This window comes from Pogona vitticeps, chromosome 2 (assembly GCF_051106095.1).
Source record: "Pogona vitticeps strain Pit_001003342236 chromosome 2, PviZW2.1, whole genome shotgun sequence".
In the NCBI taxonomy this organism is placed as follows: Eukaryota; Metazoa; Chordata; class Lepidosauria; order Squamata; family Agamidae; genus Pogona; species Pogona vitticeps.
In genome coordinates, this window is record NC_135784.1 from 280,209,431 (window position 1) to 280,231,520 (window position 22,090).

Below are 22,090 nucleotides of genomic sequence, written 5' to 3' on the forward strand. Positions count from 1 at the left end.
TGCATATGCAGCACGAATGACATCAGCAGCAGTAGGAAGCTGTCATTAATGAAAGGTTCCTTTGATGATTTCAGGGTGCATATGGTGCATACAAGTCTGTTGCATTGCATACAACTCATATGAACCCTGAAATCAACAAAGGAAACCTTTATTCAAGGGTGATTTTCCACTGCAGATTACATAACTTCCATTGCCCAGAGCTGCACAACAGAATTGCAGCCTTAGATTGGAAGCTACTAAGACTCTATCATCATGTTATTACCAGGTACATTATATTAAAATACACAAGATACACACCAGCTTGGTATATCAGTATAGTTTGCAAATAACAGAATTTGTAGAAGTTAAACATGTATAAAACACTTTACTGGTGCTACTGCTGCTGGGTCCCTGCTTTGGTGGGCTGTCTATTATGCAATCTGCAACATGAAGGAAAGTCAGTCAAAGAGAAGAAACTATTTGCAGGACACCTTTTTTATTCTAATGTGACAGAGAGGGGAAGAAAGAAGAAGAAAAGTAATGGCCAATTTACAACACATTACCACTGATCTCAATGTAAAAATGCTAGGACTAATTCTGGAGCAGAACAGGAAGGGTCTTCAGTAGATTCTGTGAATCAATGAGGCATTGATGAAGTGTTGACTTAAGTCTCCTTTATTCAGTGGTTCTACTCTACTTGGGACTAACAGCTAGACTAACTTCTAGTATTTGTAGTAATTGGTTAACTCTAGTTCAGGTTTTGATTTTTTATCATCTTTAATTGGTTGTTTAGACAAACACTCACACATCTCTTGGCTTTACATTTGTAGTATAAATTACCCTAGCAGACATACTACTTTAATCATCAATGAATTTTAAATATGAACTAGTGTACATTAATTTTGGCTAATATAAATGTAAAATGTAAATGTTAACATTTGTAGATTTAATCTAATAAAGCTGATAATTTATTTTTATTTATTTATTTATTGTATTTATACCCCGCCTATCTAGTCATTTCGACCACTCTAGGCGAACTACTTTTAACTACTTTTCTAACTACTTTTAAAATACCAACATGTACAAGAAGCACTAGCATAGACTAATAAACAGGCTAATCAACACCTGGTCAACAGTAATAATTGCTTTTTTTGTTCAACTACAAGAAATAGCACCAGTGAAGTGTTTATTACTACATTAATATTGCTACTTGATAGTCCTAATCCATATTTACTGAACATACTGTGAGTTAATCTACTTTTATTTAATCTTAAAAAAGTTATAAATTGCTGCACGACTTCTAAACCCAAGTCCTAATCATTAAAATAGAAATCCAATAGCATTTTCCTAGAAATGCTGTGAGAATGACCCCTTCACACATACTACCCAGTCACTCCAAACTGACATGTATGTTCTCAGAATTTCTTTCTTCCATGAATTCAAGCATCCTAAAGCACTGGTCCCCAACCTTGGGCCTCCAGATGTTCTTGCACTTCAACTCCCAGAAATCCTGGCCAGCAGAGGTGGTGGCGAAGGCTTCTGGGAGCTGTAGTCTTAAGAACATCTGAAGGCCCAAGGTTGGGGACCACTGTCCTAAAGGCATCCTTTCCACAATCACTCATCCAATAGGAAATATTTGTGGATTTTCTAGGGTGCAGCAGTCAGTCTAATAATCCTAGTGACCTGAAAGTGTATGTTAAAACACATCCCCCTTCTGCAGTAATAGAGAACAGGTTCCGTAGGAATATGTAATGAATGTTTCAAGGTTGATGGTCTAGCACTGAAGCACCCAAACTGAAGTATCTCAAGATTCAACACAACACAATTTGAAAACTGTACTGTTAGTGTACTCCTCAAAAATATTACAAATTTCTGGATATCTTCTGGCCAATGTTCACAAGAAGTATAACCAATTTGAAAAGACAGCCTGGACTCAATTCCAGTACAGATTTTATCAAATAAACATGATCCACAGAGTGGGGAAAAAATCAGCTGGGACCAATATTTATATTCTTCCATGTAAAGTATTAAACTCCAATGAACAATCCACATGTGAATGAAGGTTTTTATATTGAACCACAATGATCAAGAAAAGACACTACTAACCTGGTTGATCACTGTCTGCTCCTACTCTTGTAGGACTTGGTGCCACAGGAAGGGGTCGAACAGGACGAGGCTTTGGAGTTGGAGGAGAAATTTTTTTTCTTCCAATATATTCTACATAGGTTCCTGGAAAGTCTCCTCTTTGTCCAGTAGTTTCATTATAACCATTCAACCAGCCAATTTCCTCAGGTTTTGCTTCTTCCCCATCACTGAATCCAAGGGCAACTAAAGTACCTTTATTCACAGTTAAAATATCTCCCAAGTGCAAGTCAATGTCTTCTTCTCGTTCTTTTTTGTAATCATATAAAGCTCTGTACTGGTATCCTTCGGCACTCATTTTGGCAAATGTCTTAACATTCAGTTATTTTAGTGAACAGCAACACAGTGGTACTCGGTTTTATTCTACGTACAATTAAGGATGTTTCTAAACAGGACAGTTAAAGTGTCAGTTATGAAGACCATAGACCAAATGTGTAAAAGCACCAGGGTTTGTGGTTTTACTGCTGATGTTGTTTTTGTGTCTTTATATTTAATATGTGAAAAAGCAGAACACAATTTGTTTCTACATATAGACTCCCAGTTAGTTTCTTTTCAGGTTTGCTTGGCACTTATGGGCACAATTTTTCAAGGTGGGCTGAATATCATTCATTGGAGAACATCCTTCTGATATACTTGCCATAAAATGTTCACTTGTCTTAAAACTTTTGCAGTGGAGTTTTGCACGCATACTTTACCTATGGGGGGAAAAACATTCAAACACAAGATTAGTGTAATTACTCAAAAATTGTTTAAGACTCTAACTATGGTAAGCTTCAGTTCTAGACATGAGTAAGCAATCAGTACCTCTCTACTTTATTGCTAGACTGGAAGTCCCATGATGTCAGAGAAAGCTGATGGAACTTGGAATCCAACAACACCTGGAATACCACAGGCTGACAAATCTATAGCTCTGATTTTTTTAAAAAATAAAACTGAGTGCAAACAAGAATCCCAGAAGGTCAGGTAGCTCAGAAAACGATCCCTTTTGCACAAAGAAAATGCCTTTACACTGACTCTTCTCTTTTCAAAAACAGACAAGAGAAAACATTTCTCTATTTTCTACACTTACACTGCAAGCTAATTTTCTTTCTATACCTTTGGTCCACTCTTTATTCCAGAAATGAAGCCAGTCCCCAGGTTATTCTGTGGAATTATCAAAATTACCAGGAAAACAGCTTATTAAAACAGGTACGATCATCCTCAATAATTGCACCACCTTGTTATCCGTCTCGTACAATTTTCCCCTGAGATTACTGAAGCTGTATCATAAATATTTTTAGAAAGATGGCAGGAAACTGTTGTGAAAAAGTTGTTGTTTTCACAGAACCATTCAAATCCAACCATTGTCAAATGCAACCAACCTCTGAAAAGGGACAGGAAGGAGCTATAAAAGCACAAGAATCCCTCCCAGTGTGTCAGTCCATCTATAATCACTCCCAACCAGTGGTGTCCCACTTCACTCATCCATCAGTACTTGACCTTCAATGGAAAATTCACTACTATACCTCTTGTCAATACATACAAGTGCACATGTATACAATCTGCTCCACAGTGGTGCAGTGGAGTAATGTTCTTCCTTGTCTGCCATAATGTTTGATCAGTACAACAGAAGCCACTGGCAATGGTGCGGCTAAAAAATATTGTAAATAAATAAATAATAAATAACCTTTGCAATGCAAATAATAAAAATGATTTGCTAATATCTGTATCTAATCACTTTCAACAGTACTCTAATGGTTTTTACCTTAAAAACTCTACCACATTCCTGTGAGTCAATGCTCTTCTACTCCTGCATCCCTACTAAGTGTTCCCTAAGGCTAAGAGTGAGTGAAGTAAGAAAACTGTGGCAATGTGTATACGTTTTTGTGAGATTAACCTGTGGCATCCTCCCAAGTACATCATCATGCTCTCAAATTCTTTTGAGAAGCATCTTCAACATTTAAATCCAGTAGGTTTACTATGTAGTATCAAAACAACAAAACCACCTCCTCCAGAAATAGCATAAATACACACATTAATTATCAGCTTACAGAAATCCAGAACAGTAGGTTCTTTTTACGTTTTATTGTTCTCATTACTCATCTGTAACTACAGAAAAATCAAAATTAAAAAAATCCTGTGTAATCTGGGCATGTCCAAGCATGCAGTGTACAGATGGAAAGATCATGCATGCTACTTCTGATATTTCCAGTTTGTTTTACATGATACCAATAGAATTCTGACCAATAGGTTTAACTTCCATACAGCCAATCTTCCTTGGTCTTTCATCCTTAATTTTCACTTTCTGTAGGGCTGGAGAACCAAATAACCAAATGCACTTCAAGAACTATCATGGAATGCACACAATCATATTTCTCTCAAAGACACACACAGTATGCATATAGCAATACAATGTTCTGATGCAGACAAGAATGCAAAATGCTACCAACAGATTCAACCTATTATGTTGCAAAATTGATTGTGTATAGTGTATGCGTATCACAGTGAGTCTGAGAAACAAGAATTCTCTGAAGACACTTATAGCATGCACAATTCTACTGGTAACAGAGATGACAGAGAATCATCATATAAAGGGGGGGGGGGAATCCAGATATATATTTCTACAAGAAGTATACTCTTTCATGTTTTTGCATAGCAACATCTCAATTTCCCTAGGCAGCACCTCCAAAAATTACACTGCAACTCCAAGAAGTCTCCAAGAATTCCCAGATAGAGCTTGGGATGTTGCAGTCCACAAACACGAATCTTCAGTTCTCTACACCCTGGTGCAGCATGAAAAAAGACCTGAGAACAGGTCTGAGGAAGGCAGTAGCAAAAGCAGCAATGCAATACCACAAAACTCAGAGAGCCAGGTCATGCTGGAGCTGCAGACACTGCCAAACAGGACTAAGTTGGCCTTACCTGGGGCTTCTCACACTTTCTCTTCTGGGCACTGCCACTGAAATGGTCACTGGTCAAAGCATCCAAATGCCCACATCACCCAGACTATGCAGCACCCATGTGTCCTTCCCACCCATTTTTTTTAAAAAGGGGGGCATGGACCTGCTACAGAGCCTCCTGGGAAATGTAGTTTCCTGGGTGCAAGAGTATGGTGGAACCAAGTATCAGTAACTGGCAATGTTCCCCTAGGTTTTCAGGGAGTTTTTTCACTAGACCTACCTAAGATACTTTGGATATTCTCCAAGCCCAATATGTGCCCTGCCACAGAGCCACAGCCTCTCCTCAGTTGTCTAACTGGTGAGGCTGTAATCTAGTACTATATATCCAGAGGAAAGTTGTGCTAGAGCCATTCTTCTCTAGTTATTGCATACCTCCCCTTTTCTATCATGCTTCGGTATCTTACTGTTACATTGGCCCTTTAATTCATGAAGGCAGTATCCCACTGAGCTTCCACTAAGCAGGAAGCCCTGCTACTATAGTGTAGCAGAGTAGAACTGCCTGTGCAAGCACTGCCACTGTGCAAGTAGTAATCTCCAGGAAGAAAGTACACCATCTGCTTATGCAACAGCAATGCCTGTACAAGCGATATTGTCCCACATTACAATGCTGGGAGGGAGGGGGGCTTTCCACTCAGAGGAAACTCAATAGGATAGTAGCCACTGACACAGCACATGATCAACTACCCACATGCATTGTCCAGCCCTTGTAACTATGTTCTTCCCTACAGTACTCATCAATCTCTGTTATACATATAAACTAACAGATAAGGATGCAGTATTAAGCTGTGCTTCTCTATTTTTCTCCACTCCCTACAATCATCCACCTGATCAAAAGATCTTCCTCTAGAAACTTAAGACAGAAAGAAGAATGATGCATTGAAAGAAGGGGAATTCACAATAATCATAATAATAATCTTAGAACTGCAGGGCCAGAAGGTACCCTATGGATAATCAAGTCCAGCCACTGTCAAGGAGGCAGAGTGCAGAATTAAACTCCAGACCTCTGACTACTCAGCTAGATAGCTAAATCACTGAGCTATCCAGCAATGCATAAACACTGAACAAGAAGCATTACCAAAAACCCAATGACTGTGTGACAGTCTGGAAACGCCCTTTGTCAGAGGAAGATCCACTGACTTTCTACAGGTTCAACAATTCAGAATTCAAGATTGTATTAATGTTGTACCTACAGAATTCAGCCATGCATCCTATACTGGATTTAGGCTCTTGTGACAATGAGGGTAACAATGAAAAGTTCATTCATCTTAAAACACACCTCAAGTATGATATTAACTTGCAAAGCTTACTGATACTTGTTTCAGCATGGGAATGCCACACATCTTAACAATTAATTAAACTGTTCTGATGCCACATGTGTATGCACTGTTTGCATCCCTAGTTCCTACAACAAACAAACTAACAAACGTAAATAAATCTTGACTTGAGATTTTGGACAGCTATCAACATTCAACTAAACATGCACACAACATGTACCAGAAAATTAACACTTCCCCAAATGCCCCAAATGCTTTCAAATATTTATTATCTTGTTAAGAAATAGTTTCAGTTCAACAAGTGTACAAGTGTGTGAGCAGAACTACTTGCTTTGTTCTCATTGCCATAAGCATTATGGCAGATGGCCAAACAGAGTTCCTATCTAAACACTGCAAAATCTGTCTAGCTTAACTAATTTCCCCTCCCCCAGTTGAAAGAGATAGCACAGCTGTGCTCCTGCACATGCGCGCGCGCGCACACACACACACACACACACACACACAAATTAAATGGAGAGGATTGTACTGCAGATAAAAGTACAGAAACAAATCAAATAAATCCCAGGATCAACAATGTTATCACATATGAAGAGAGCACCAGTATATTGCTTAGCTAAGTGATGAAGTTCCTTATCCCTAGGTAACAAATATTGATGAATTCTTTGCACATAGCAGTTTTGTTTTGTCTTTCTGTTGTGTGCAAATATAAGCATCTGTGGGAAATTAAGACCAAGGAGTCTCCTCCCCACTTCACCTCTTGTTGTTAAACATAGTTCCAAAGAAATCAAACCAGTAGATCTCTCATAGACAGCCACTGTGTTCCAATATCTCCACAATAAACAATACAGAAATAATTGCAACATTACTAGAGCTAAGAATATCAACTACTGATAGGTTACAATGCAACTCCTTTGTTTGCAGTTTGAGAACTGGGGAAAAAAATTCCCATAAGAAACTCAGCCAAGAGACCTTAATACAGTATAAAGTTTCTTTCTTAAGAGGGACAGAAATATTAATAGCTCTGCCTAAGTCATTCTCAAGATCTTACACATTATATAATAAAATACATATCATTTACTTATTGTGTTTACTCTTTGAACTACTACTATGCAACACAAGCATTGCTTTTTTCCTATCCAGATGACAAATACAAGGAGTGTTGTAAGGATATTTTAAGCAAAACTATACATAGTTTGTGCAACTAAGTTAATATTGATTATACTTCTATAAATTCAACAAAAGAGCAAAAATGGTGTAGGAGTTACAACTTGGGAGTACCAATAAAATTAAAAATCAAGATATTGGCTGAGATCCAGCAATTAAATTGTAATTACAGTACAGTATATCTATTGAATCAATGGAGATTGGTTAGACAATACCTATGATAAATCTCTTCATTCAATTGGTCTAATCAAGTTGCAAATTACTACTGGATTTAGCCATTATTTACATGCACACATGAAACTAGTAAAGTATCTGTGATGCAAATGGATAAGATTATGGTTTTTACAATATAATCTGTTCCATGCCTTTCAGATGTAAGTCCTACTGCATTCATTGGGACTTTCTCCCAAGTACATAGATATAGGACTGCAGTCTTAATGTTCTTATTCTTGAGTTATCCTGCTGACTTCAATTAGAAGGCTTTTGAAGAAATATTCTAACTAAAATTTGGATTAACATGCTGCCTGATGGTCATGATTCAGTGGTGGACAGCATATGTGCTCCACCAGTGAGCCCTGGCGATATGTATGTTGTATTTAGCAAGAGAGCTATGTAAGACTGTTACCTGGATTCTGAGAAAACCACAGTCTCCCAACCTGGTCCCCTCAAAACATTTTTTGATCAGACAGGTGAAAGCTAGGCTAGAGAGACTGATACAAGGTACAAAGCAGCTCCCTATATCTTTAAACACAGCACATATAAGAATTTAGTTCTATATAAGAATTTGAATGAAAGCATTAACTGCTTCTCAAGATCTAGCCTTACAAAATGAAAATAGGCAAAACTTTGAATATATAAATTTGATGGTTTTTCTACTAATATACCTGGAAAAAACCCATTCATTTTATTTAAACATTGTCATGGTGTCTGCGAAGAGTTAATCCTCACAGATGCTGTGTAAAGATTTCAACAATTAATCAGCTCAGAACAGTTTATATAATCATAGCTAGTGAAAAAGAGCAGGTTCCAACAGGCTCATTCTGCTGACAGAATTTCCTCTCCCTCTTGTGGCCCCCTGTGCTCCCTCAAAACCAAGGGCTTGGAAACACACACACACACACACACACACAAGCACATTTTCAGGCCACACAGCAAGATACAGGGCAAAAAGCAAGAAAAGTATTGTGTTAGCAGGCCTCCACTAGCACAACACTGGATATGGGCTAGTTGTGCCCATCTTACATCCTCTACATGTAACTGCAGTGAAATTTTAATCAAAAATAGCTTCCCTGTACTTCCTAAAACGGCTATCCTCAGTGACTACTGCAAAAGGAATATGATCACCAAAATTTTTCAATGAGAAAGAAAATATGACAAAGTAAACATGTGAATCAAAAGAATTTTAAACAGCTGATAGATGTGTACATTCAGCACCTTTGAACAGCTGGCACCCTAATTCTTGAAGAATATTTAGAAATAAACTCCATTCAAATCAATGCCCTTCCTTCCAGATCGGCACATGTTAAGACTGGGCTGTGCACTTCAATTATTGCCTTTGTAAAATAAGACATAATTACTCCGACTGGTATACTTACTGCTTAGATTTCATTTTCATGTGTTACTCAATGTCCTTTTCTAAAAAGTCACAAGACAATTTTATTGCACCATGCTAAAGATATAGTGCTGGAAGGAAGAGCTTAAGCCTCTGGGATTAGCTCCTGAGAAAATCCTGTCAACCAAGTAAACCGTTTCAAACAAGACTGCCCCAAGTAGTATTTGTCAGAAGCAACTGTAAATAAACTAAAATATTAGTCCACACAGCTGTTTGGACTAATATACAGTTACTTCTAATAAAATTATGGTACCCAAATTTCTAAATTTTACTTCTGAAAGTTAGCTTGCATTGACTCCAAAAACATTCTGTTCCAAACAGCTCTCAAAGAACATGCTACTGACATGCACTCAAAGGGTCACCTAACGGCCAAAATTGCTGTAAGGAAAGCTGCCTGCTTTCCAAAGACTCCTGGGTCTGAATTTGCATCCCCATCCTGCAGCTCATAGTTTGAAGAACAATCTGCCCAAATGATGAGTCCAATACCTGAAGGCAAGGACTTGACCAGAGAAAAACAGAAGACTTTCTTCTCCTGTTTATGACATGAAACCTTTCAACAGTTTCCTCCCTCAGAAGGAGATGTCTTCAATTTCTAAGAAAGTCTATATACACTTAACAGAGCCATTCCTCCAAAATACCACTAATGTGCATCAACAAAGTAGTGCTCTCAATGCACAGCACAAGATGTTCCCTAGACAGCTCACCATATTTCTGCACTGAAATTCAATTTAGGCTACACAAGTTTCATAAAATGTGAGTAGCATAAATATGACATGCTGCACTTCAACTGCGCATGGCATCAGTATGTCTTCCCATATATTTAAGACACCCTGGTTACATACCTTTAAAAGACAGAAATTAAATAAGTTTTTATAAAGCAAAGATCTGATCTGCAGAATCAAAAAAAAAGTTTGCCAATGTTGGGCAAATTCAGCACACAAAGTAAGAATAAATGATAGGAACGTAGCAGGAAAATAAATAATTAAAATTGCAATCACAAAAAAGGTGTGAAGCAATTTTTTAAATGAAGATCTGTAGACTGCGCACTAAAACAAACAAGGAGATCTTAGTGCCAACATTTAGCAAGGTTTATTTAGCATCCAGTAGTCTAGCACCTTGCTACTCTCATGCCACTGCATAGCGTCTAGACCAAGAAATGCCATTCAGGAATTGCTTTTTTTTAAAAAAAGAGGGGGGGGGGAGGCTAGCATAGCAATTGACTTCCTCCCAACTGCTGCCCAGACACTGTGCAAAGTCCATAAAAAGCACAAGGAGGCGAAGGAATAGAATATACAGTATACTTAAATCCATTTCCTTCTCGCACACACGTTTTGATTCAGAAAGGCAAGCAAGGCTCTGCAAGGTTAGAAAGAGAGGACTTGGTAGTCCATTGAAGAATTCGCCTCCCCCTACCGCAATCCACTGCAGATCTGACTCTGCCCTTCACGACCCCCTTTTCAGAAAGAACAGCAAGAAATAAAGGCAGAAAACCGAGCGATGAAGCTGCCCTTTCCGGCACCGCTGACCGCCCCCCCCTTTGCAATCTCTCCAGTCCTTAGGAGGAGGAAGGAGGCACCGCTGCCCGTCCCGCGTTTCCGGGCTTCCGAGAGTACCCTTAAAGGCCAACCTTATCCTATCTGCAATCCTGAACCGAGCGGCTAAAAGGGCTCGGATGGAGTCGGGCTCCCGAGGCACCGCGCGCGGAGAGCTTGAATCGGGTCCTGGCGCTGCAGGAGGCCGTCGCGCTGCTGAACTTCCTCTGTCCAGCAAGCTTGGAAAGGAGACGAGAGGAGGTCCAAGCGGAGCGACTGCAAGCAAGTGGCTGCCTCGAAAAGCGCCGGGCTGCAAGGCAGTGCCGCGTCAAGCTCGCCAGCCACGGAGTCCCTTTGGCGGGAGGGGTGTGAAAGCATAAGGGAAAGAATTGTGGTTCTCCCCCCCCCCACCAGCCCACTCTGCCCCGCATTGCCCCCTTTCCCCTCACAGGCGGTAGGAGGCCGCGCTCCCCGAACAGGATGTAGCGCGACCATGCAGCGCCCCGGCCCGCCAGACGCCGCTTGACTTCCTTCCCCCCTCGTGGGCTAGGCCACCGAAGAAGGGGGGGAAATAGGGGTCCCACGCCACCCGTCTCACCTCCGGCTGTGTCACCCTCGCCTGGGCCTCGGCCGCGCGTCCCTGGAAGCGAGACGACGGAACGACCCCGTAGCTCCTCCGGCTTCCCCCTCAGCCCCGCAAAGCACCCGCCGCCAGCAACTGCAGCAGCAGCAGAAACCGCCGTGTGGGAGCTCGCGTCGCCTCTCTGCCCCAGCGAGGCAGCCCGAGCCCAGCCAAGACTGGCTTCCCTCCCAGCTCGTCCTTCCGCTCCGCCTCTTCTCGCCTCAACCCGGCCAACCCGCTCCGGGCCGCGGGGACCAAAGCGCCGCCCACCCCGCCCGGCGGGGCTGTCACGCTGGCTGGCTGGCTGGCTGGCTGACGACTTGGGGCGGAGGGGGGGGGTTGTTGCTTGCTCGCTACCGCCGCAGCGGCCATCGGCTTCCCCTCAGGCTTGGCGGTTCCTGCCTGTTTTCGGGGGGGGGCCCTCCGCCCCGCAACACAACTCCCTGGACGCGGCTGCTGTTGCCGCTGCGGCTGGCGCATGCCTTTCTTTTTTCCTTCCTCTCAGGCGAGGCCGAGGGAGGAAAAGGCGGCCAAATGGCCTCGAAGCTTAGGGGACAAGAATTAGGCGGGGGCTGTAAGAGGAACGGGAGAAACGGTCTCTGTGAGGTGGGGATGCCGCGGCCGAATGGCCTCCAGCGAGAGTGCAACCCCCGCGCCTTTTCTCTCTCAGACATTGCCCGGGGCTCTATACAGAAATGGCCAGAGCAACACCAGCTTCTGGTTTTTTCCTATCTTGTGGGCCAGGCCGACTACAGTATATTTGATAAGTCTGTCACGTCCTCAGGAGAGGCCGCCAATTATTTTCTGAGGTAGAGCGCCTTCAGTAACCGCCTGACATGTAAACGCAGTCTGCACAGCAGCTCATTGCCCTACCCAAGTTTGCTTGTTAATTCGATGTCTCCACTTTTTTCTCTTGTTTTCTTTCCAAACAGGATCATCTCCATTGTACCTATTGACACTTGTGGAAGTCCCTCCACACTGTTCTGTAATAAATGAGTTGTAGGTTGCTGCCAAGTTATCTGTGATACTGTACTGAGGTTGCAATTCATAAGAAGTTCTGTGTGCTATCTGGCAGTAAAACCCAACAAGCAAATTAAAGGAATACATGAAAGTTTAAAAAAAGAAAAGTTACTTCCATTAGGATTGGGTCATCTTTGAAAGGGACACATTGGTGCATAAATTAGTTAAGTAAAATCTGTCAAAATGGCAAACTACGTAACTAGAGAAAATACAGAAATATATCCCACAACGGGCAATACCCCCAGTACAAACAGAAAAGCATAGCAAAGCAAACAAAATAACCAACATTTACACAAATGCCACAAAGAACCCCAAAAAAACATGTGCAAGCCCCTAAACGCTCACTAAAAGCAGAAAATATACCATGCCGTCAAACACAGAGATAAAACATTTTTTAAAAAATACACATACAAAGGAGGCAAAATATAGATAAATGTAGGTGGGAACCAGAACGTTCTTGGACTTGGAAAATATGATGATTGGGGAGCAGGAAGCCCATGCTTTCTTTTTCACTGCACCAAGACATTAAGAAAGGTAAGGTAGGTTTCAGTGGGCACTGAGGTGTTGCCATGTTTAAAGGCTAACGGGTGGATTCAAAGTCATTTTATGTTTAAGGGAATACTTTTGAGATGTCCTTCTAGGCTTCATATTTTAAAAATGAAAATACCTCAATGACCCTTAGTGAAAAGGAAGATTTATCATGACATTTCAGCTACATAAAAAGTTTTTGGACTTTCCTAACAATATGATACAACAAGATGAAAATGGGTCATATTGCACAGTTGCTTCCTACAATCCTTCAAGAGTGCCTACTATAAAAAGTGGATCCTGCAAAATCTGAAGTGTGTGACAGTGTAGTCACAAAGTCAGCATTTTTCCCAAGTGCAAAGAGAAAGATACTTGTTCAGACTTGTTAAGAACATCCAACTGCACTGTGAGCAGCTTAGGCCTGGGGGTAGGGGAGAGGCAGGTAATGTTAAAAAAGCCCAACTGAAAAGGAGGTGGAAAGTGGTCAGTGCAGACAATAGCTTTCCTCAACCTGATGCAGAGTTTGTATTAGCTGAGAGTAATGAGAATTGTCATTAACCATGTGTATACTATGCCAGCCCTCAGAAAGTTGGTTGATCTCTTAAGGTATTGATTATATTGACGGACATATGTAGACATTGGAACAAAGCACTGAGTGAAATATACAAGGAGAATAAAGTTTTGAAACCTAGTCTGATCATATTGACTCCAGTCTGAGAGGAAAGTGTCATAAATATAATCATGTAAAAAAGTTGGGTTCTGCGTAATACCCATCTTAGTGACCATCCATGGAAATGAATTTAGTATCTGCATTTTGTATAGATTTGAGAAGGTGTTGCCATTGCTGTAAATATCAGACAATAATCGAGAGGAGATAAAGTCACACATAAGTGTTTAAAATGAACAGATGGGAGAGAATAGGACCAAAGATTCCTTAATGCAATGGAAGAAAGAACAAGATTTTGGAGTGTTATTATTAGAAATTAATTTTGGGCCAGATAAATAGTTTGTGATGTTCATTTTAAGAAAGAAAACAATTTATAGATTGACTACATCATATCTGCGGATGAGCATCTTCAATGCTTCTGGCTAAATATAGCTGTGTATCTTCTGTGTCATCAAGTCAGAACCAGCTATAGTAGTGACCTTATACTAGAGCTTTCAAGGTAGGTGACATAATTATGGAGTTGTTTTACCAGTTCCACTCCCCCAGTGAGTTTCCATGGTCCACTGGAGATTGGAATCCTGTTCTCCAGAGTCCTAGTACATCACTCTATTCACTACACCTCACTGGGAATGAATCGCACATAGCTACCTCTGGTAAAAGAAAAATGTATTCTATCAAGTATCCATACCGGAGACTATACCCACACACACATATTTTACCAAGAGTCTTGCCGCATGTATATAGATAGGGGTACCTCAGACCTCAGGATACAGGTACCTCAGACATCAACTAAGGAGGTGGACAGGATCCTTGAAGAGGTAAAATCTAGCATACGTCTGCTTGACCCTTGCCTTTCCTAGCTCATAAAAGTAACAGGAAAGGTGAATGACTAAGAGGATAAAGGACAGAAGGCACCCACAAGTGTTGCTGCTGCATCTTTATCTCTTTACTGAATTCAATTCTTTTAAAAAATAATTTTAAAAAAACTACAACTCAGAATATGGAATATTGTGCTTCTGTATCCGCTGTTCAAAAAGTCAGGAAATGCCGCAGGAAAAGGGATGCCAAACTTTACATAGCAAAGGACAGCCTGAAAGTTCATGACACCAGCAGTCAAGATGGTCTATATAGAATACCCTCTTGTGCTCATTACCATTCACAAGAAGACACAAAGCAGGGAAAAATCCCAGAAACTGAGTCCTTTTTATCATAAGTTAACCGCTTCTCACCCAAACATAAAGGCAATTGTCAAGGCTGTTTTTCAACAAGCAAGGCAGAATTCCAACATGTCTAGAAGAGGCATTAAGTGAGACCTTTGTTTAAAGACCCTTTCCTAAACTTACGGTACAGTTTACTTTTTAGCTAGTCTACAATATCTCATTTTTGGTCAAAGTGTTTGAGAACGTGGTGGCCTCTCTTCCCTAGGTGATGTAGATGGTCTAGATCAATTTCAGTCTGTCTTCAGTCCTTATTACAGGGCAGACAGACTTTTGTCACTTCAGTGGATGATTATGTTGGAAACTGGACTGCATAAGTGCATCCATGCCAATTCTGCAGGACCTTTCAGTAGTTTTCTGTTTAATCAACCTTTTTATCCTTCTGGATCATTTCTCTGGAATGGAACTTTGATTGGAATGGGAGCAGAACTGTTTTCAGAGAGGCACAAGTCAACATTTTGACTTATACAGCCCGGTGTGACTGTTGAAAGCTATTTGAGGAACCATATTTGGGATTTCCTGGGAAGAGTCTTCTTTCAGCCCTGCCATCATCAGACTCACATGTCATGGGGTAATGGGAAGAGGCCATCACAGAGGCCATTTCTGGATCATGATGGGAATCTTCATGAGGGTTCTGAGGGTAGCTTCTATCCTGTTGTCTTTCTGCCAGCAGGTAAATATCTTATTCAGGCAGGCTTTTGGGTATTATGCTGTATTTAAATAAAAGGGGCTTTTAAAACATGATTTAATTTACATTGCCTTTAAAGCTGATTGTTGTTTTAATACAGCTGTGTTTATTTTTAATCTCTAATTGAAAAATTCATTTTATTGTTAATTGCCTGGAGTTTAGTTTTGAAGGTGGGAGAAAAATCTAGCGAATAAATAAATAATATAAAGCATAAGTCACAATATTTCAGTTCTTCGAAAAACAGTGGTTTCTCAGTGAATGCTTACTATGTCCACTTAACACCATAAAGCATGCTCAGATATTACTATGAAATGCAACATTTCCAAAGGTTACCACTCCAGACCAGCTTCTGTACTGATAACTAGGTACTGTATCTGAAACATTATTTGTAAGTGCATGGTAAAATGCTTACAAACATTATCTGTAACTGTGACATCTGTATTTATTTTTCAACCATGTAACACCATGACAACACAGATCCTACTTTTTTCTTCCAAAATACAAGTAAGGGTTTTGCTGCCAGTAATGTCACAATAAAATGTGAGGCACGCCATCCCATAGATAACTAGTCTGTAATAATTCTATGTATATTTGACAAGCATGGAGACACAAGTCAACTATGTCTGTGGCACAAGCAGCACTTTTATAAGTATTTACAGATATCCATTAAAGAAACTATTATATTACATCCAACATAATTCCCTCTAGAAATTACTGTGTACTTTATATCATTTTTATAAGTGAATCGAATAGTTAAACTGACCACAGAATCAGCCAGACTTCACACCAACTTTGCATTGTTTGCTTGCACTAATTAGATGGCTGTGTGTCATGTGATTTGTATGATTTAGCCCCACAATGTAGCCAGAGTGTGAAGTATGACAACATTTCTTATTGTGAGGCCAAAATCAAGAATATAAAGTAAAAACAAGGATATAAAGTAAAAACATGAACCTGGATGTGGTGGAGGCCCCAGTGCCGTTAGCTGCCTGATTGTTAGCAAGTTACATTTGTGAGTGTCATGGGGTGAAACATTATACAGTATAATTTTACAAAATAGAAGGAAAGTGCATACAACACTGAGTGTGGTGTTACTTTTCCATCGAAGAGAACATAGTGTCAAACAAAATCGAAAATTCAAAAGGGACAGATTCTGTCTCTTGCAGAATCACTGACAGTAACAGTACCAGATCCAAAAATCATTTAAACTAGAGACATGCAATGATCTCCCTGCCTGAAATCTTCAGAGGAGTCTTGAGGTGGACCTTAAAAGTAGGAGGAATCCCAAGGAGAAAATACTGTACAGTAGTAACAGATGTCATAAATTGCAGTCACATAGACTGGATAAATGCCTATCACTCCAGAGGTAAAATTTCTAGGTAGCCAAAACACTGGTGCACAGAACAAAGTGCTCAGGAAACCAGCCTGAGGAGAGGCAACTCCTTATTTATCCTTAGTGGTACTCAGGACCTAGCATGAAATGCAAAGATTGTTGAACTACTTAAGAGACAGTGTCAACAGTGCTATCAAAATTTCCACTAAGCTGAAAATACCAAGGAAGTCAAACACAGGCACATTTTATTTTAGAAGAGGAAACTTCTCTAAAATAAGGATAATGGGGAGAAGGAATTTGAAAGGGAAAGTTAGAAGGATTACTTAAAAACACTAATTGCTGAGTTGGAATGTATACTGAAGGACAGAAAGTACACTACCAAGTTCAGTAAATCCACAGTGTAGTTGATGAAAGTTGTCAAGAGAATTATTAGAGAAAAGATGGCTACTTTTAGAAACCAGAAGTCTTGCCAAAATAAAGCAAATAAAAAGAACATAAACACAAGAAAAAAAATAAGGGATGCAAAACAAACAAACAAACAAAAACAACCAGTGTGAGGAGAATATTGCTAACAATATTAAAACTGAGAGTGTATTAATACTGCAATATGTCTTGTCTTAAATCCTACAGCTAATCCTAGATGGGGTTACCAGATCTCAGGGTTGTCTTTTCTAGATGTTCAGACAGGGAAACAGACCTCAGGCTGAGCAGCAGTGGTGGAAGACAATGTTTGATTTTACTGCACAAGATGGCTTTAAATGCAGTACAGTATTGGAAAACCACATCCTTCCTAATCCCAACTGGCTCAGCACAAAGGTGCTTGTACTGTATGTATATTTGAGATGTAATATTTGTTTAGCAGTGTATTTCTCTCTTTTTCTCTCACATATGCACATATACAATTTTGCCATAGTTAAATGAAATGCCTCCTAGTTTCAGATTTTGTCCCTAAAATCTCAAGAAGTGAGAATCTCCTTACCTTGGTAGAGCACACCGACTGAATCAATAGAATTTTCATAAAATCTTGATTTGCCAAATTATCATTTATTCAGGAGGTCTATTCTAAGTAGGACAAACAACTGGATTTACCGTAACCCTTTGAAGAAAGAAGAAGATGGAAAAGGTGAATAATTGGATTTTTATTGATTATTTCATTGTTATTATTGTAATCATACCCAGTATGGTATATTGGAGTCCAGGACTCTGGAGGTGAGTGTTCAAATCCCTGCTCAACCATGAAAACTCACTGGGGTAATGAAACTAGTAAATCATTCCTTAAATTTCTCATTTAGCTTGAAAGCCCTATTAGGGTCCCTATTAGTCAGTATCAACTTGACAGCATGTAACACATACAGTATTACTGTATTAGTTCCTTTTTTCAATAAACAATGCCTAATTATGTTATGGCTGTAGATTAACAAGGCATGGCCAGTTTCCCCGAAAATAAGACCTAACCTGAAAATAAGCCCTAGTATGATTTTTCAGGATGCTTGTACTATAAGCCCTACCCCAAAAATAAGCCCTAGTTAAGTGAAACCCTGCCCTCCACTATTGTGCAGCATTGTGCAGCAACTGGAAGATGACATGAATGTATTTGAATAAATGTAGACTGTAGTATATAAAAAAATAAAACATCCCCTGAAAATGAGCCCTACTGCATTTTTTTGGAGCAAAACCTAATATAAGACTCTGTCTTATTTTTGGGGAAACACCAGTTACTAATACGTTTGTAGTTGTGGGATGTAATTTTACAAAGCGGCAGCAGAGGAATATCACATAGTTACAGTATTGCCGGTGTTGCGCTTCATGCTGTGGCTCCATGTTTTGTTGTGGGTGTTGAGGTGACAATGGGAGTTGTTATACCAGATGAGCGGGATATAAATCAATCAAACAAACAAACAAACAAACAAACAAACAAACAAACAAACAAACAAACAAACAAACAAACAAACAAATAGTACAAGGATTTGTAAATTCAGGTTTTTAAAGAATAATTAGTAACTGCTTCCGTTACTTTTAAGAAATAAAAAGAAAAATAAGTAAAAACAGAACTTATGATGTTAACTACTTGAGGGGCTTTGAACTACAACTGGGACTGTATCCAATTAATTTACAAAAGTAACTTTTCAAGTTTTGGTCAGAATATATGATAGACCAGCCCTTAGCCATTTCGTGTTAGGAAGGATCATTGCCCAGTCTCGGAACCAATTGGTAGTGCAAATGACTGTTCCATAACTCTTTTAGTTAACTATCTCTTGGATACTGTTCAGAATGTCTTGTTTAATGCTACTTGTCTCTGTTCATGGGCTTAAGTATGGGGTGGGCATGCATGCCTTGTGCTACTGAAATGATGATCTTTTGAATATGTCTCTGAATGACGCACAGCTAGCAACATTGGCTGGCTCGCTGCCCTCTTGCTCGATATTCTTTTCTGGTTGTAATAATTCAGTTGTTGTCTGAGAGCCTCTCTCAGTGACCTCTTATCATTACATTGGTCTGAAAATCTGGAAATTTGATTATTAGTAATCTGACAATACAATCTGCTCCTTTTTTACAGTACAGTACAATGTTCAGGCCGGTTACAAGTAACTTGTCCAGACCTTGACATTTAGTGACATCTAGTATATAGAGAGAAACTTTACTGATGACAGGAGATCAGCTCCCAAGCTGAAAGGTGGCAAAACAATTGTTTCTAGTTTGCTCTGGCTATTGTAAAATGGAAGCATTATACTGGAATATAAATCACCAGAATGCACATTTGGCAAAAACACAACATGTAGACAGGAAACCTGTGTATATGTGTAGCAAAAGCTTATGAGGAAAGATATTGCTGTGAAACTGATTGATGATAATGCTTGCATTTAACATAGTAACTGCCAAACTGGATGGTAGTAGTGGGAGACAAGGAGCTTTTTGATAAATTCAAAATGATAAGTAGATAAGACATTAACAGCATTGCTGCATCATCCATAGGGTATATTCATTGTTTTCAAGATAACTTTTAAAATTTAAATATATTTTATTGTACAGCTTGCCTTATCTTCACTATTCAAGGCACATTACACAGTCTTTCCAACATTCACATATTAAATATAAAATCGCATGTCATGCTCCCCCGCAAAAATGATAATCCAAGTAATTTTTTACTAATTCTGAAAATGCAATGTTTTCATTAATAAGCTGGTACTGTGAGGTATTGTTTTCTTGTAACTTGAAGGATTGCTTAGGAAACTGGACACCATTCTACTACAGTATTTTACATGTTGTTGTTGTTTTACTCTATGAGATTTATAGTGTTTCTGCATATATGGGAAGGCCCAGTCCTTATATAACTAACTTTTTGAAGGTAGATATCTCCACCCAGAATGAATGAGACAGATATTTGGATTGGTTATGAAGTGTACCAATATGCAAGTGTATCTTCAGTTAGAACTGCCCAGAGAAAATGCAGACTCATTCTGGGAGTTTCCCTTTGACTTCATAAAGTAGTTAGTTCAGGTACATAGAATACTAAATAATTCCTCCTGTCTCCTCTGTCTCACTTAGGGTGAAATTGGATAATAAAATTAACATGCAATTAAAGGCAGAGCTCCCTTAAGATGAAAGGACTGCTTATTCTAACATGATATTTGGCAAATTAGCATTCTTTTATTTTATATCTGGTTGGTGGGAGATGAGCATGGCTTTAATTGCATGTGTTGCTAAAAATTTGTGTGCATCGAAGATCAGTGTAAAAGGCAGAAACACACTTTCCCCTTAACATGTGATATGATGCTATTACAAACAAACTCAATGTGTAGAGATTGAGGTGGAAAGTCTAAACACCCTTTTTAAAGGGATAAAGCCCTCCCAAGTAAACATGCCAAAGTGCCGCCCTGCTTATTTTCGTGAAAAGTACAGACAAATGTTTTCTTTGATTCTGAACATAATTTCTGACATTATAAAGTAGTTATGCACTGGAAGCAGTTTTAAAGTGCACGTAGCAGAGCATCATCAAGAAGCACTCTATGAAGACAATACACCAAGAACAACAAACCACTATTGCCCCCCCCCCCCCAAATATAAGTTGGGAGTAAACCTTTCCTCACAATTCCGTTATCATTTTCATAGTATCAGTTATGCCCAGCATACCCAACTGATTTAATGTTTTCTAAGACATAATACAGTATGGTAGTACAACTCCCAACAGTTGCTTTTTATCTGTTAAACCACAAAAACTGTAGTAAAGTAATAAGGAACAGCATGGGCATTCCAAGATAAGGCTGAAACTCTGCCCTGTACCTTTGCTGTTCTGTCTTTTTTCTTTTTAACATGCTGTCAATTTGACTGGGACTTAACAGTGATACCATGGCTAACTAGCCCTGAATACAATATTGTATGATCAAGGAACATTATCTGCTTTGTAGTACTCCATTTCTAAATTTGAAGGCATTGTTTTATGCAACAGGACGTGGGGAAGTGTCAGTGAACTGGGAAAATGGCACAGAAAACGTGAGGAATGATCAGTGCAAACATTGGAAGCATTACTTTTTCAGCCCACAAAATATCTGAGCTAGCAAGACCACTGTCCACTGAGGGGTTCTGGGAGCTATATATTGGGGGGGGGGGAGATTAAAGGGGTTAATTATTCCCTCCTTTGCTTAGAGATGGGGCAAGCCTGCTAGAAATGGAAATAAATAGAAGCAGTTCTTAGGACAGACTTTGAGAGGCACAGAGAGAGGTGAAGACAGAGTGAGTGCCTTTGTCAGGACTGTTTCCCTCAGCTTGGAAAACCTCTTAGTATCTATACAAGCTTGAATATTTATAAATGTCATTATCATGTGCTGCCAAGTTGCATCAGAACCCTAATAGGACCCTGAAGAGGTCCTATTATTAACAACTGGTTTGTAAATAAGCGAACAATATAATGACACTTATCTCCTGCAAATGTGGGATAAGGTGAAAGTAATGTGTAGTTCTGCCTTTACAGGAATTTGAATTCCTGTTAATTTGTGAACAGTGTGCAGTAATGTGGCCCATTGAACTAGAATGTCTATATTGTACTATTTTAAAAGCTGTGAGTTGAATGTGTTGCTAAGTACCATAAACATTTTATTTTTCAAATTGATAGTTTCTATTTTAATATGTCCCTCACCCACTCAGATAGTAGAAATAGAACAGAAAAGTGCAGCTCCATGGTAAATCAGCAGGTCCAATATTCTGTGTTAAGCTTCCAATTCTGTTGCATTCTTAGGGAAGCCTTTGGCTTCCATAGCCTCTACAAAAATGTCTGCCATATAGCTTCTGTCAAGAATGAAGTAAAAAAAAAGTAATATCTGTCAATGAGACCCTTCATGAGAAACTTTAAATAAATATTTGATGCACTTTAGGTGT

At 39.5% G+C, this 22,090-nt stretch overlaps 2 protein-coding genes across 2 annotated transcripts in view; both read right to left on the reverse strand.

Annotated features, from left to right (window-relative positions):
• Window positions 1-11,407, reverse strand: part of PIK3R1 (phosphoinositide-3-kinase regulatory subunit 1) — a 69,156-nt gene extending 57,749 nt beyond the window's left edge. Inside the window, exons 1-2 of the mRNA XM_020783705.3 lie at window positions 11,241-11,407; window positions 2,086-2,816 (exon numbers count right to left, since the gene is read on the reverse strand). Of these exons, the coding sequence (XP_020639364.1) occupies window positions 2,086-2,419 (334 nt within the window). The 5' untranslated portion in view covers window positions 2,420-2,816; window positions 11,241-11,407. The remainder of the gene's footprint in view (window positions 1-2,085; window positions 2,817-11,240) is intronic.
• LOC144586383 (uncharacterized) overlaps window positions 1-22,090 on the reverse strand; it is a 400,206-nt gene that overhangs the window by 266,836 nt on the left and 111,280 nt on the right. The window lies entirely within an intron of this gene.